At 42.8% G+C, this 15,088-nt stretch overlaps 1 protein-coding gene across 1 annotated transcript in view; it reads right to left on the bottom strand.

The window, feature by feature from the left end:
- The window catches only part of LOC135895801 (cytochrome P450 3A8-like), a 49,028-nt gene that overhangs the window by 8,843 nt on the left and 25,097 nt on the right, over positions 1-15,088 (bottom strand). Inside the window, exons 12-19 of the mRNA XM_065423978.2 lie at positions 12,941-13,037; positions 11,536-11,588; positions 10,289-10,385; positions 9,605-9,721; positions 7,782-7,870; positions 3,765-3,910; positions 1,815-1,930; positions 3-147 (exon numbers count right to left, since the gene is read on the bottom strand). Of these exons, the coding sequence (XP_065280050.1) occupies positions 3-147; positions 1,815-1,930; positions 3,765-3,910; positions 7,782-7,870; positions 9,605-9,721; positions 10,289-10,385; positions 11,536-11,588; positions 12,941-13,037 (860 nt within the window). The remainder of the gene's footprint in view (positions 1-2; positions 148-1,814; positions 1,931-3,764; positions 3,911-7,781; positions 7,871-9,604; positions 9,722-10,288; positions 10,386-11,535; positions 11,589-12,940; positions 13,038-15,088) is intronic.

Below are 15,088 nucleotides of genomic sequence, written 5' to 3'. Positions count from 1 at the left end.
ACTTTTATTCGATGAAAACGACGTGTCGGGCTTCAGGTCGGAACCAAGGTTGAAGAGTTGATTGTCGCGTTCAGAAGCATTTTCTACTGTGGGTGCAAGCTTTCCTTCCTTGGCGTCCATCATCAGTTGAAGAAAGTCTTCGTGCCGCTAAGATATATATATAGAGATACATATATATGTATCTTTTATGTCAAAAACCAAGAGGATTGGCCGGAAGAGCTCTCTGGCCTGGTATTATATTTAGCGGAAAGGGAGAAAGGGAGGCAATCGAGACAGTGTGCCATGAAGTCTATAGCGAACTACCTATGCATGCGATTTGTAAATATGTTCAGCGCACAACACGTCACAATGCGCATGCGCCTGTCATGCAGTTCTAAAGCCCGGAGGTGAGGCCGCTCTGCGTTAAAAAAGTTCAGGGTGCTCTTGTTCGCCATGCACTTTTCGTGCTTTTCGACGGCGCCAGAATCTTCAGCTCAAAAAGTGGTCTGTCATCCAAACCAGACATTCCGGCATTAAGCGTCCAACATTCTTTACTGCAATGAGGGCCGTCGCAGAGGATGTGCGAGATCATCTCTGGCTTTGGCTGTGACTGTCGGAGTCACTTTTGCGGCCCATCTTATGAAGTTAAACGCCGGATAAATGCCACCTTGAGTCTCGGGTAAAGCTGTAAGAACTTGCGTTGCTTAGGTTGGAATACTGAATCTCAGTTCTGGGTCTGGCGTAAAAAGGTAATGTTGGTGATAGTTAGAATTGGCCCAGTTCATACTTTATGTTCTCCTTGTTTCACAGGAGAGCAGTGCCCTAATGTCATGTCTGGATGAGGCGATGGTGACGGTGTCGGCGTCGGTCTACAAAAGCAGAACTGTATATAGTTCTACTTTTGTAGACTGAAGCCTATGGAATGTCTATCGACAAAGGTCTATAGACTATCTATAGACATTTGTCTATAGACATCTTATAGACTTCAGTCTACAAAAGTAGAACTGTATATATAGTTATACTTTTGTAGACTGAAGTCTATCAAATGTCTATAGGTAGTCTATAGACATTTGTCTGTAGGCATGTTATAGACTTCAGTCTACAAATATAGAACTGTATAAGCCTATACACTTTTGTCTATAAACATTCTGCGGAAATTTGTCTTCAAACGTGAATTTTCATTAAGCTATAGACACCCTATAGACAGTCTATACATTCAGACTTTTTATAGACTAGTCTAAAATAAGTGCAAGGCCATAAGTCTATAGACTTCTATAGACTGGTCTATTGGAATAGTCTATAGACATTCTATGGACTTCAGTCTACAAATGTAGAACTATAAGCTTATACAGTTGTCTATAGACATTCTGCAAACACTTGTCTACAAACATGAATTTTCATTATTCTCTAGACAGTATATAGACAGTAAATAGACAGTCTATAGACTCAGACATTTATAGACTAGTCTATAAAAAGCGTATAGCCATAAGTCTGTAGATAATCTATAGGAAGTCTATAGCTCAGACTTTTTTGTAGACTAGTCTATAAAAAGTGTATGGCCATAAGTCAACAGATTGTCTATAGACTGGTATAAAGAAATGTTTATAGACAGTCTATAGACTTCATAGACAAATGTCTATTGTCTGTCTATAGACTTTCTATAAAAAATTGTAAGGGAATTTATGCTGCAGGCTCTCCTTGTTGCATAGGAGAGCAGTGCCGTAATGTCATGCCTGGATAAGAAGGTGGTGACCGTGTCGGCGTCGGTGTGCGCAAGCTTTGCTTCTGTATTAATCTTCAATTAACGTTTACAAAACGGCCACAACGTTACTCACAAATTGTTTGTCCTGTCGGCCTTTGATGATGTTGAGGCATATCTCCTTGAAGTAGAGAAATATGTCCGTATTAAATGGTCGCAGCCCAAGTAATCTTGAGATGGCTGGGAATACAACTGAAATTGAGAAATTATTTATTGAAGACTTCGCTATTTCAACGCATCATTTAGCTATCCAAGAAAGAAAACAAAGTCAATTGCGGCCTTTACGCAAAGTGTCAAAGCTATCCGCAGCATCTGTATGAAAACAAGCACCAATTTTTTCTTACAATATATCTTAACTTGCCCAAGCCCGCGCTAAGTGCTACAGCGTTTCGTACATTGGGTACATCTTAACGTAACGTACTTAGTCTGTTTATTACTAATCGCCACTTGCACATGCATGCAAATAAGTTTTCTGTGAGTATTCTTTGATACTGAGGAAGATGCACGGGCTAACCACCGGCATTAAGAGGAAGCTTTAGCGCGGGGGCTCCTATCTACATACATGAAAAGGGGAATTCGTTTTTCTCTGCAACCACTGCACTAAGCTTGATGAGGTTTGTTGTATTGGAAAGAAAAAATATATTGGAAAGTAAAAAAATATATTTACTGTTGGTAACAAAGTTTCGATTTACCTCGCCAATCTTTTAATAGCAATTGTTAAAACTCAGAAATCTTAAGAAAACGAAACTATGAAGTTTACAACTCTCACTCAGCAATGAAAGCAATATCACAATTCTGTAAATTGTATCTAAAAGTACATCTAAAGCGCACAAGATTGATATATTATATATGACTTTCAGATATATCACTATTATTTGAGTAGGACTTTTGGAATACCCCAGCAAACCATGTAACAAATTCGCGTAATCTGTAAATTGTTAAATGAAATTTGTACGCCTTGGATGATCTAACGAGTGCAATTGACAGAACTTTGATATCTGTTCTTAGTGCAGAGCTACGAATTTGTAAACTTCGTGCTTCCATTGTTTTTAATCTTACCAATTTTTTAAAAGTTCCCTTTAAGAAATCGGGTCCTAGATGAGAAATCCGCTGCCAACAGTCACTGTAATTTAACATTCTCTCCCAAATGCAGCACATTTTACTAAAATGGGCCCGAAGTTTATCTCAGGAAAGCGTTTCTGCGTTTTACATGTATTTAATAAGCCGGAATCGCAGTTGGGCCCCAGCTAAAGCTTCCTCTTAAGGAAATGCGGCCGACCACAAAACTATGTCAGAATGCACGAGCACCCATAAATTAAATCTGATAACGCGCTAAGGCTCAAGGATGTTTCATGCACACACGGCCATGACTGCAGCTATGCCCGCAGCCCAGCTATAAGTATCAGAGAGGTTCGGCAATAAACTATTTTTGAAAATGCACGATCGGACTTGGCGTAGCCACTCTAAGATAACGGAGACGCTCTCGAAATGTTTCTTCCCTGAACGCTAATGGGCTGTTCGGGAAAACAAGGCAATATTGGCGGAGTGCAAACCGAGCTTTGTTTTATTTTATTTATTTACACTCGATAGCACCAGTTTATGTGAGGCAAACGGGAACGTTTGTTGTGACTACAATGCTAAAAAAAAAGACAGTAGGTACTACAAATGGAACAAACGCGTTAGATAAGTTGGCTTAGCATCTCGAACCTGGATAGTGAGTTATGAGGGACACTGTCCTCCAGGTTGATTTTGACCACCTATGGTTCTTTAAGATGCACCCAAAGCACTGTAAAGTTCATACATTCCATCTTCGCCAATGCGGCGGCCGCAGCGGGACCTTAACGTCGCCTTTATGCTGTAGCCACTAAGCCACAGTAGTGGGAGAACGGAAGCAACGAATAAACAAATAGAATAAAGCGCAAGGAAATAACACTTGTTGTAAATAACACCCATTATCACCTTCATGAAAAGATTAAGTAACCAGCTAAGAAAAATAAAAATGATATGACCACGTTGAACTACTCACAAAAGAGAAAAATGCGTGGTGTGACACGTCCCGAGAAGGCCTGTCGTGATCTGGTGACAAACTCATTGGTCTGGTCCGAGTGAGAGTCCAACTTCGTGCCGAATGCGCATCTTGCAATTACGTCCACTGCATAGTTGCCGAAGAACCTGTGTGGCAGGAACCATTAAGTAGGCCGTACATTACAGGTATTAAAATGATCTCATTAAAAGTGATGAATGCCCTTCGTAGTTGTTGAAAATGGGGAATGGCTGAGGTCAACGCATTGCTTTAGACTTACTATAGCTATTGACTACCTCGCAAGTAGCTGCAATGTTCGCTTTATTTTATGCTGTCCGCAGCCGGCAGCACGAAGATATTTCATAAGTTACAACAAACAGTCTCTTTATTAGTTCAGCCTTCCCCCAAATGTCGTTGACGGGAGTATGATCGTTAGTTTCCAAAGGAAACAGTCGATGCTATTCTGTAGTTTCTCATTCCTTCGAGCTATATGAGAAAGGCGCAACATGCACGTGCATGCAGATACAAATTAAATAAATCGAGCGAAGCGCAGCGATGAGTTTAGAGCGTAGATATAATAATAAAGGCACAATTCGTCAATACTATAAACACTTCTATATTTAGAGCAAATTGTATTGTCCTACGTCTGAAGTGACACACACCTCTCTATTTGCGCTTGGAAGTCCTGCATATTTTATAGCAGCTATGGTTCTTAAACACGAAACTCGACACCATAAGGTTCGGCTGGCACAACATGATGTTAAAGGTGCATCGTGTTCCGTATGCACTTGTACAAGGCTGCCGTAAAGAGGTAACATTGCGCGGTGAGTCTTGCAAGTCACCTGTTTTGTAATGTATGCTATATACGAGATATGAACATGACGCAATGCGCAGAGAGAAAGAGTGAGAGCATAGAGAGGAAAGGCAAGTAGGTCAACCAGTCGAGCGTCAGCTTTGCTACCCTGCACTGGGGGAAAACAAAGGGGGAACAGAAAGAGGGAAGTGGGATAGATGGAACGCTGTGTGCACGTAACAAAGAGCCTTCAGATCAGTCAAGTCCAAGCAAGTGCCCCGCCGATACAATACGCTGCCGTCATTATGCTGTCTAAAGCTAATCTTGGTGCTTCCCTATAGGTGGTGATGCCCGTTGAAGCCACCTGTGAAGACCAAGGAGCCACTGCTCGTCAGCAGTACGTTGCAGTACGTGGAATTAGACCGTTAAAGTAAAACCCAACCTTTTTGTCTTCAGTGCGAATAGAATGCTGCGGGTGAGCTATGATTCCTGCTCAAGACTTGCAAGTACTGAATTGAGAGCATCCAGCACTTCCATTGCACTTCGCGCTGACGGAGTGTGCAGTTTATTCGACAGCTTTCGAAAAGTATTCATTAGAGACCGGAGCGTCATAACCACTTGCCGGTCTTCTTTGGGCAATTTGTCAGGAAGCCGTGCGGTGCACTCTACGGCGGTGCGCAGCTGTGTCACTTGACGTGGCTCTGGCTCCATCTGTGGCATCCGCTATGGTATCGGCTGTGGCATCGGCTGCGGTATCGGCTGCGGCATCGGCTGTGGCATCGGCTGCGGCTTCGGTCATGACTTCCGCTGTGGCTCTGACTTTGACTGTGGCTTTATTAGTATGGACTGAATTGCATTGATCTCCACTATGACCTTGTCAGATTTAAATTCGATTCCACCAGGCCTCGGGGGCAAAGGGGGATGTGTTGTCGGATGACGCGTACTTTTCACAGAGGCATCAGCATTCTTTGAAGTCCGACGGCGCCGGGAGCGTCGATTTCTAACGAACGCAACAGCTTCCCTTCGAGACGAGCGGCCTCTCGCCATCTGCTTCAAGGCCCCCTGTTCCTTCTTCGTTTTGGGGCAGTTTTTCGAGGAAGCATCATGGTGCCAAGGCAATCGTTCATTTGAGAACCGTGGCTGCATGCACAAGAGTCTGCAGCGTGTCACTCACTGCAACGTGAGCACACTCTCGTGTTCTCGCACACGGCGCTCACGTGTCCCAGCCTCATACAATTGCGACATTGGGGTGGCCTTGAAATGAATGGCCGCACAGGTTGCCTAAAGTGGCCCACCTTAACATGCGATTGGAGAGTCTCGCCCTCGAAAATTATTTTCACACAGCGGGATGTGCCTAGGCGATACACAAGGATTATGGCGACGTCATGAATGGCAGGCTTCACTCGAATCGGCAAGTGAGCGCTGGAGGTACAGACGTCCACTTCGTAGATGACACCAGCAGTGGTTTCACTGTCCAGGGAAATATACAAGCGGACCTTCATTCCGTAAAGTTCTGGGTGTTTACTCAAATTTCACAGCGCAGTCTCATCTGTGACGTCACTAGCGAACACGTTTTTTCGTGGGTTGACTGTAACGCCTGTGATTTGATATGGTGCCACTGTTTCAAGTTGCACCAAGACAGACTGTCTGTTGAGTTGCCTCAGGTTGTCGGTATCGAGTTCTGGTACATATGGAATGGTAATGACTGCGGTATTCCGAGTTGGTCTTACCGTTGATGTGCTCGAAGACATGGATGCCCTGGTGGTGCGTCTTCGGTTTCGCCTTGCGGCTCCGCACAAACTCCAAGGCGTCATTGGAGAAGTCCTCACTGCTGAGCGAGTAGACACTGGTGTTATCGCCGTCGGTATCGCTCTGGAGGCCGGTACGCTTCCTAGACGCTGCCGTCGCTCAAGTCGCCATCCCCGGCAGAGACACGGGAACGTCAACTTGCATCCGCGCCACGAACCATGGCGGCTCTCCAAAAATGTGCGCAGAAATCATTGGAAAATAGCTGAGCTAGAGAAATAGCGTCCTTGCTCGCAGACACTTCGACTTCGTCGCAATGCATAAGACAACGAACGACTTAGAGGTCCGCACCTTTACAAGGAGGTTTTAAAAAATTGCTGGAGTGAAGTTCCCGCAGCTTCTTATCGGAAGAAGGGAAGTGTGTGTGTAAGACAAAATAAGTCATGTTAAACTTGTGGGGAATGTGACAAAAGCGCTTATTTTCCTTCACTATAAGCCACTGTTTTATCCAGTGCCTCCTAAGACAGCGGCAGTATGGCTTCACTTCTGGGACATCACTTCCGTTCGAGCGATTATTTTCAGACCTCTTTAGGCATCACGCGCGACTAACAGCACGGAAATTTCAAAAGCAAGTAATCTCTCTTTTTTTAAAGTGCGCACCGGACGAAGCATTGTTACCGTGCGTTCAAAAGGACAGACTGGTTGGATTTGGTACAGCGTAACTTGAGGTAAAGCGAAAGAGAGCACGCAGGACGACAGAAGGGGACTAAGACACAGCGCTGCTAACAACTGATTGTTCACTACACTGGTTAAACATATTTACCATAGTGCAACAACAAAAAAAGCAGAGGAACAAAGCTACCATCATAACATAGATTACTCTACAGCATCATCCTCCGTCACAGGCTGCTACCGCGATAAGAACAGGATTTCTTGCTTCGATTGTCGAGACGTTTTAAATGAGCAGAAACAATAATTCTACAAGTTGTCCATCTGTTTCACTGTCGAAAAAAGAAATCCTGTACCTAGCATGGTGGTGGTCTGTGTATATACGTGTGATTTAGGCAGGAAGGTATACAGCTGTACACTTATGCCAAACCAGAGAATAACACAGTATACCAGTACACTTTCTTGTAAAACCATGCACACTAACGAGTACCTGTCTGGCAAGACACGTACGTACGATACGAAGCGAGACACTTATAGATACCATAGAAGACGCGTTCGAAAGTGATGAACGTTGTAAATTGGTTATTGCCTCTTTTACCCCACTCTCTACGCTTTTCCTGGTGTTATCAAGAGCGATCACTCAGTAACCTTCTTGTTGATATTATGAACCATCCTATTTCGCTGGCTTCCCTATTGTTTGCCGCCGAAAGTAAAATCCTTGGCCGATATCCCAGATGTCCTTGAGAATACGAGCGTTGGAGCTACTGTGGGAACGTTATTCATTCTTTCGGAAAGTACGCACGGGCACTCACTGTTTGATGTCGATGTCCTCCTCCTTTGCCGCCGCCTCTTTCAGGTGTTGTGCTGTCACCACTGCGCAGTCCTCAATCAAGGAATTCATCTGCGTTAATTCGTCGATGACATCATGTCTTTATGACAACTGAAACGCAATATTTGCTCAAGCAGTACTAGTTCTTGGGCTAGCTTGTACTGCGTAACGGCGGAGGGAAAACACCCCTAAATAATTACGCTGCTTACTTGAGCCGTCTGTTGTAACGCACGCTTCTGAATGCGAATGCTTGGCAGCCGTGTTTGATGTGCAAGCGTCATCGTGTGATATTGCTGCATACTTTACTCGTGTTCGTGCTATTTTTCTGTGCGTGCGTGTTCTTAACGCTAATTATCATTACCAATATTTCCTTGCTACAAGCCACTAAAGTAGCACAGCTGGATTTTCTCATTAATAAATACCCCTTTGGCTATCATATTGCGACTTTCTGACGATTTTCTGTGCCTTAGTACCACTCACAAGTTACAAAACCAGATAAAACACAATTATCTTACTGAACAAAAGACAGTAATTGGTGGAAACAATTTATACAACAATGTGAGGGCACTGGTACATTTGAGCATGGCTTCATGATAGATTATTGCCGTTCCACGCAACGTCTATCATGGCTCTGCACTTCTTGAGAATTCAGCCTCCTTGCAGCCTCCTCCAAATATTTTTATGGTAACTATGCTCGAACAAAAAAAAAACAGGTTCGTCTTCGAAATCATCCCCAAGAAACAGACATGGTCAGTCAAATCTGTACTACGGTGTAAGACTGACAAGTTAATCCCAAAGCAAGGGCTCTCACCGATTAACATTCGTTATCATGCCGTTCACCAAGCTGTTTCTTACGCACCTGCCTATTCTTGTATTTATCATAATCGGTATTTTAAGGCGAGCTACTATGTTTTGATACCATATGTCACTGTAAAAGCTGGTTCCTATTTCAAGGCCTTTTGTTTTTCTTCCTCCAGAAGAGCAAAAAAGGTATTTTTCCACGCTTTATGGATCATTACTATCTTCCTATACATGCCTTTTAATATTTTCCTTTTCCTTATTTTTTTTACTTTTTAACACTCTAGACAGAAGTTATAATACCCAAATACTCGTAAACGATGTAGCCTCTGTTAACTACTAAAAGCAGTTTTTTTGCTACCCCTGAACATTTTCTTGACAATATGACAATCTGCAATATGACAATCTGCAATATGATCAGTACAAATCTATAATCACGCAGTAAAAAGACAGGTTGCAACTCCTTTATTGTATATTATTAGGCGTTGAATAATTACCTCCCCGCTGGGCTATGTTCGCTCCTATTAACCAAAAGAAAAGTGAACATACTCCTTCTGAGAGCACTAAAACTCTATGCAATGAACATTCATATGAAACAAGCAGCTACTCTCCTTTAAACAACCTCTCAATCAATCATTGTGAGCACACGTTTCCAATTTTTTATTATTTTTTTTATTCATGCGATCCGAACAACCAAACCGAACAAAGAAAAGTGTCAGCTTGAAGCCAATGTTTCGACAAAGAGATATGTCTTCGAAACTTTGACTCAGAGTGATATTTCGTTGGTTCACCCATTGGCTGAACACTTCGCCTCCGTCTTTTCATGAACTTTTTCTTTTGTTTTTACTTTCCCACCGACTATGCATCTTCAGCGTTCCGTTAAGTATGCAGGAGCTTTAAAATATATATTTCTTGTCTACGACCTTCTCTATTCTATAATATGGCACTGTCACTACGCACTGGCTATCTACTGCTTAAAAAGATCACGAAGGCAACAACGCTCATCACCTTTCTTAGCCTTCCAGTGGAAAAGGCAGGACTCGAGGCCGGTCGAATCTTTCGCCATCTATCCACGGAAACGGTGCTCATCATGTTGTCCAATATGGGGTCGGAGAACGTGAACGTCTGTAACAGGAGAAACCAGGTAGCGAGGAGGGCCTCATTGACCTGTTCACTGTCCCCTTTAGAAAGTGAACGCGTGTCACTTCCGGCAGTTTCAGCAAAAGTAAATAGACCAGTAACCCGTTGCTTCCCAAAACGAAGGCATCGTATTGTGAATAATGGAGCGGTATATAGCGTGAGCGAACGCTGCTAAACTATTCTTTTTTTTTGTTCGTTCGTTCGCTCGTTCGTTCGTTTCTTTCTTTCTTTCTTTCTTTCTTTCTCTCTTCCTTTGTTTGTTTGTTCGTTCGTTCGTTCGTTCGTTCGTTCGTTTGTTTGTTTGTTTGTTTGTTTGTTTGTTTGTTTGTTTGTTTGTTTGTTTGTTTGTTTGTTTGTTTGTTTGTTTGTCCGTTCGTTCGTTCGTTTGTTTGTCGCAGAAAGTCTAGTTTTGCAATGTGGTTGTTTCTATGAATTAAAAGAGAGCTATGTTGCAATAGCAATCACCTTATTCACATCATAGCTTCCTTTTTTTGTCATATTTCAATCACACCACTTAGGAGGAAGTTGGTTTAGCCGTACTACACGACGTACCCTTCGATTCGGCAGTGCAGGAAAATCCTTGACCATGACTTGCTTCACCAGTTCAGGTTCGGCTACAAACAGGACGCTCTTGCCGGTCTCAAAGGTGCTGCATGCAATTGACCAGTCGTCCCTTGTATGTAACCGTAAGATAAGAATGAGGAAAGTTACTGTCGGGGGTATGTATTTAACTGATTGCTAATGCACCGCGCTGTCCAAATGTCTTGGCTCTCAATAAAAAAACATAATATTGTGGAGCTTTACCATATTAGTCCATGGTTAGGTTCTAGTACAGTTTCGGTTTCTTCAGTTTCCTGAGTGAGCATAACCGACAGCCACTTTTGCGTTATAGTGCGAATATTTCAGGAAATTTAGATAGAAGGAGGCCGCTCTTAGTTGCACTGTCAGAACACCCATTCAAGCGCCCAGTGTCGCTCACGATAAATCAGAGGACCAAATTAGAGTTCATTTCCTTTCTCCTTAACCCCACAAAACACTACATATCATTTTTGATACACTGATATTCATGCTTAAAAACTTGAATTTAGGCGCATGAAACCGAATGTAGTGCCTACAGTACTAGCTTTTTTGATGTGCTTATGGGAGTTTTCAGTTGTGGTTACCTCAGCAAATCAATTACTAATTCATTAATTAGTGTGCTAATTTTTTTAATCAGCTCTTTCACTGTTTTCTTAGCGGCAATACCCTCCATAGCCAGAAATGAATGTGAACAAGTTTGAGCCTTTATTGATGTGAAATGGTCTGCGGGCTTTTCACATGAAGGAAAAATTCGCAACTGGCTCACCTTTCTTTCCCAATACCGAGAGCACATTTGTATATATATAAAAAAGGCGATGATATTTTGTTTGTGCTAGCACTTGTTTAATATAGTAATTACCTAATTAGTAATTGGTGTGCTAAACTGTCCACAACTGAAACCTCACTTCAGCTCAGCGAAAACGCTGCTTTTGAGGGTGGTTTAAGCTTCCAGTGCTTAAAAAAAATTTGCCGGTATCGAACTTCCAGGTATCGAGCGGCCAATAACATATCTACCATACTAAGCTAAAAAAACACTTGTTTTATCGTCTGCTTCATTATAAGATATATATAACTACATTTAGATTTCTGCAGCGTCTAGTATTCAAGAGCCCTGGTTCGCGTTCGATGCAATGAACCAAAAAAACCTTCTGAAATCCTGTGCGGCCTACATGTGTTTGGTTAGCCAGAGACAATTACCTAAGTGTGACCAATGCACTCACCCGAATATTCTTCCGTACTTGTTGTACCGGGTAGTATCAAGCAAATGAATAGGCTGTAAAGTAAGAGGGCATTGAAGCCAAGATCAACAAAATAGAATGCGTGAGTTGATGTTGTGAATGAAAATACAGCACGACAAACTTAAATGAAGAGTGAATCTGTGGCGCGCAATATCGCCTGGACGTTTCATTATTTTAAGCATGGTAATTACTGCCTTCAAAAACGAACCTCACTACTGCGCATAAATGTAGCATGGCTAGTCATAACGCAGGTATATGACTCGGTAGTTTATTAAGAAAATGATTACGCAAAGCTTTATATCTTTTTTGCGGCATGAATTCGTACATCCCATTAAATATGAGTCCAATCTTTATGCTCTTTCGTTATGGATGATGTCATTACTTTCCAGACACCCTTTGTGTCAAGCGTATTTTTTCGTTCTCTTGCTGCTTTATTTTTTCCATCAAGTCGTTTCCGTTTCATCGTCTGACGACCAGTTATGGCTTGCAAGCCAGACGACAAATGGCACTAACATTTCCTAGATCAGCAGAGTAAAGTAATAAAACAACGATGACATCAATCAGGACGACGCGAGGAAGGCAACTGTGAATTCATTTTATGTAGAACTACACAGCATAGCAGTGGCGACGCGTGAACGCGCAACCATCTTCATAATTCGAAGTTGCCTCGGTTGTCAAGCGCTAGGCCTTTGGTAAGAAGACAGCAATACTTGCATCGCAAATGTACTTAACTATATCCTGCTTGAGGATAGGAACCAGCGGATTTCTACAGGCGCCATTGAGTAATAGAATAGTGGGGTTATGGGGAGTGGAGGTCATGGTTAGGGGAGTGGAGCTATCCATTCATGAGCGCAACTTCGTGGTAAGGCTATTACAGAAAAAAAGTCTCTTTCGACACACGTTTCAGGAACACACCTCATGATGCTGCTCAAGCATAGAAGAAGACATCATTCTGCTGTAATTTGTGCACTTATTTGTTTACAAACACACCGCAATCAGTTGAAATATCAAGCAGGCAGCTACATACTGGTTTTAACATTGTAAAGGGTTCGTATAAAGAACAAACACGTATAATGCAAAACATAATAATTGATGGTAATTAAATATTTTTTTTCTTCCTTTTCTGCTTTCTTTAATTTCTCCTTTCCTTTCTTTTTTTTTTCTTTTTCGTGATGAAGGGTTCCTTCAAGTCATAATGCTTCGTGAGTTGTACTCTATGTGGTCTCAAAGGTTAATGAGCTGCCGCGTATGGGACCTCTTGAAAGGAAGAATTACGGGGCAGATATGAGCATTTCGAAGTTCAAACTCTGAAGTTTATTTATTTTACGGCATCGGTACATGGCAGAGTTGTAACAAGAACTTCTAATAATTGTAAATAATAGCTTACTTGGAACATGAGCTTCAACGTGGGGCCAAATATGAGGGCAAATGGCTCTGACGTGACATTTTGGTTCTTCCAGTAGTTGCGATTCCGACTTGCATACCTGCGAAGATTGAAGAAATAACAGTTGCTCATGCGTTTGGTTTTTGCGTGAAGTGCGCAAACGCAAATATTATGTCTTTACATTGACACTGTTTTCTTTCTTTTTTATTATTATTCACGTGCCACAGAATTGGAATTTCACTGATGGCCATATTGGCACATCAGTGAAACGCCACTGGGAGTTTGAAGCTGCGTGTTTATGAAACGAGGGACAAAATTGCTGGCTCGTGGGAACCGCCTCGTTGTTCATTCTTCACGTCATGTGACGGCAAGACTGTCGTTTGCGTGACGTAATAGGTGTAGGTTAACGGCGTCACCAAGCAGTCACAGTTTTGTGAGACACACAGCTGTGGTTGTCGCTCCAATCGCTCAAGGCCGAGCGAAATTCGTATATCGTATTAATTAAGGGAAAATGAGACATCCACCCAATCGTAGCAATTGCTACGAAGGAAATCCATTCGGGTTTTTCTAAATTTAATTCCTCGAACGAAAAGCCTCGCAGTTGACGAAAAATTCGTCCTGGTCCGGGACTCGAACCTGGGACCCCCGCCTTTCCGGGGCAGCTGCCCTACCATCTGAGATAACCAGGCGGCTAGCAGACGGCAGAGCGAAGTGGAAATAGTCAAAAACTCGAAGCATATATTGTATTAAAGGACAGCTTTTCTTTTCCTCTTTCCAAGGCTCGGTTTAGCCATAAGAGTAATAGAGGTAATAAATTAGAAAGGTGGCAAGTTGGTAAGCATTCATAGTGGTAACAGCGCAAAAAAAACGGTGGATGGTGTGAAGGAAACAGAGGACGAGCACAGTAGAGGTATGGCACATGAGTTGGCTCTCAAGGCGTGCGTGTGTAAAGATTGTTGGGGTTGGTCTTACCAGAATTTAACAGCCGCTGCCGGGTACCGAACCCGTTACCTAGTTTTGAGCAGCACGACAATACAGCCAATGAGGAGCCGCAGCCGTATGGTGTCGCGCGTAGGACCCGTTTTAGAATAAATAGATTAAGGGGTGAGTCGGATCTTTCCGTCCATTTTCTTCACGAGTAAACTGCGCATTTAGGCGAGTTGGTAACGGGCGATATTTTAACTGGATAGCTTTAAGCTTTATTTATTGTCCTGAAGATCAACCCTTAGGTTGACGCAGGCGGCTCCCACGTCGGGACAGTAAGCTTTAACCTTACCGCCGTATCGTGAGCCTTCTGGACGGCCTGTACTTGATCGAAAAGAACTCCACTGTGTAGGACTCGCCGCCACCAGTCTCTCTCTTTGTCACAGTCTGTGAAAGTCCCAGGACACTGCCAAAGCATGTGATCCAGAGTAATGATGCCATTACACTTCTCGCAATTGATTGATTGGGCATGTCTTGTGGTATTTATTTTTTCGCGGGTATGTGCAATAGGCGGGAAAACACTAATACCTGATAGAAAGTTAGAAACTGTTTAATCAGACGTTTTGCAAAGCGCTCCACAAGTTTCTAATTGGAATTTTTTGCCTAACTTCGTTGCTACAGATGTTGGATAATTATATTATTCTTGACCAATAATGTAATTAGGCAAAATACAAAAAAATAGTGGGACTTACTACATACAGTAGTCAGCAACATGCATTTGGTCGGTCGTCTCAGAGCGCTTCGACATTAAAAAGTTAAATTATGGGGTGTTACGTGCCAAGACCACTTTCTGATTATGAGGCGTGCCGTAGTGGAAGACTACGGAAATTTCGACCACCTGAGGTTTTTTAACGTGCACCTAAATTTAAATACACGGTTGTTTTCTCATTTCCCGAAATGCGGCCGAAATGCGGCCGAAATGCGGCCGAAATGCGGCCGAAATGCGGCCCCACCGATATGCGGCCACCGTGGCCGGGATTCCATCCCGCGACCTCGTGCTCAGCTGCCCAACACCATAGCCACTGAGCAACCACGGCGGGTAGTGCATCGGCATATTTTGAACTCTGGGACACCTTGTATAGTGACCTTATATTTTTCTGCTTTCTATTGTCTTACTTTTTGTCAATATTACTTCGCAAAACTCTCCTGAATGTAGAACCTATCGGG

This window comes from Dermacentor albipictus, chromosome 4, assembly GCF_038994185.2.
Source record: "Dermacentor albipictus isolate Rhodes 1998 colony chromosome 4, USDA_Dalb.pri_finalv2, whole genome shotgun sequence".
Lineage (NCBI taxonomy): Eukaryota > Metazoa > Arthropoda > Arachnida > Ixodida > Ixodidae > Dermacentor > Dermacentor albipictus.
The sequence above is the reverse complement of the archived record's forward strand: the minus strand, read 5'-3'. Positions and strand labels throughout refer to the sequence as shown.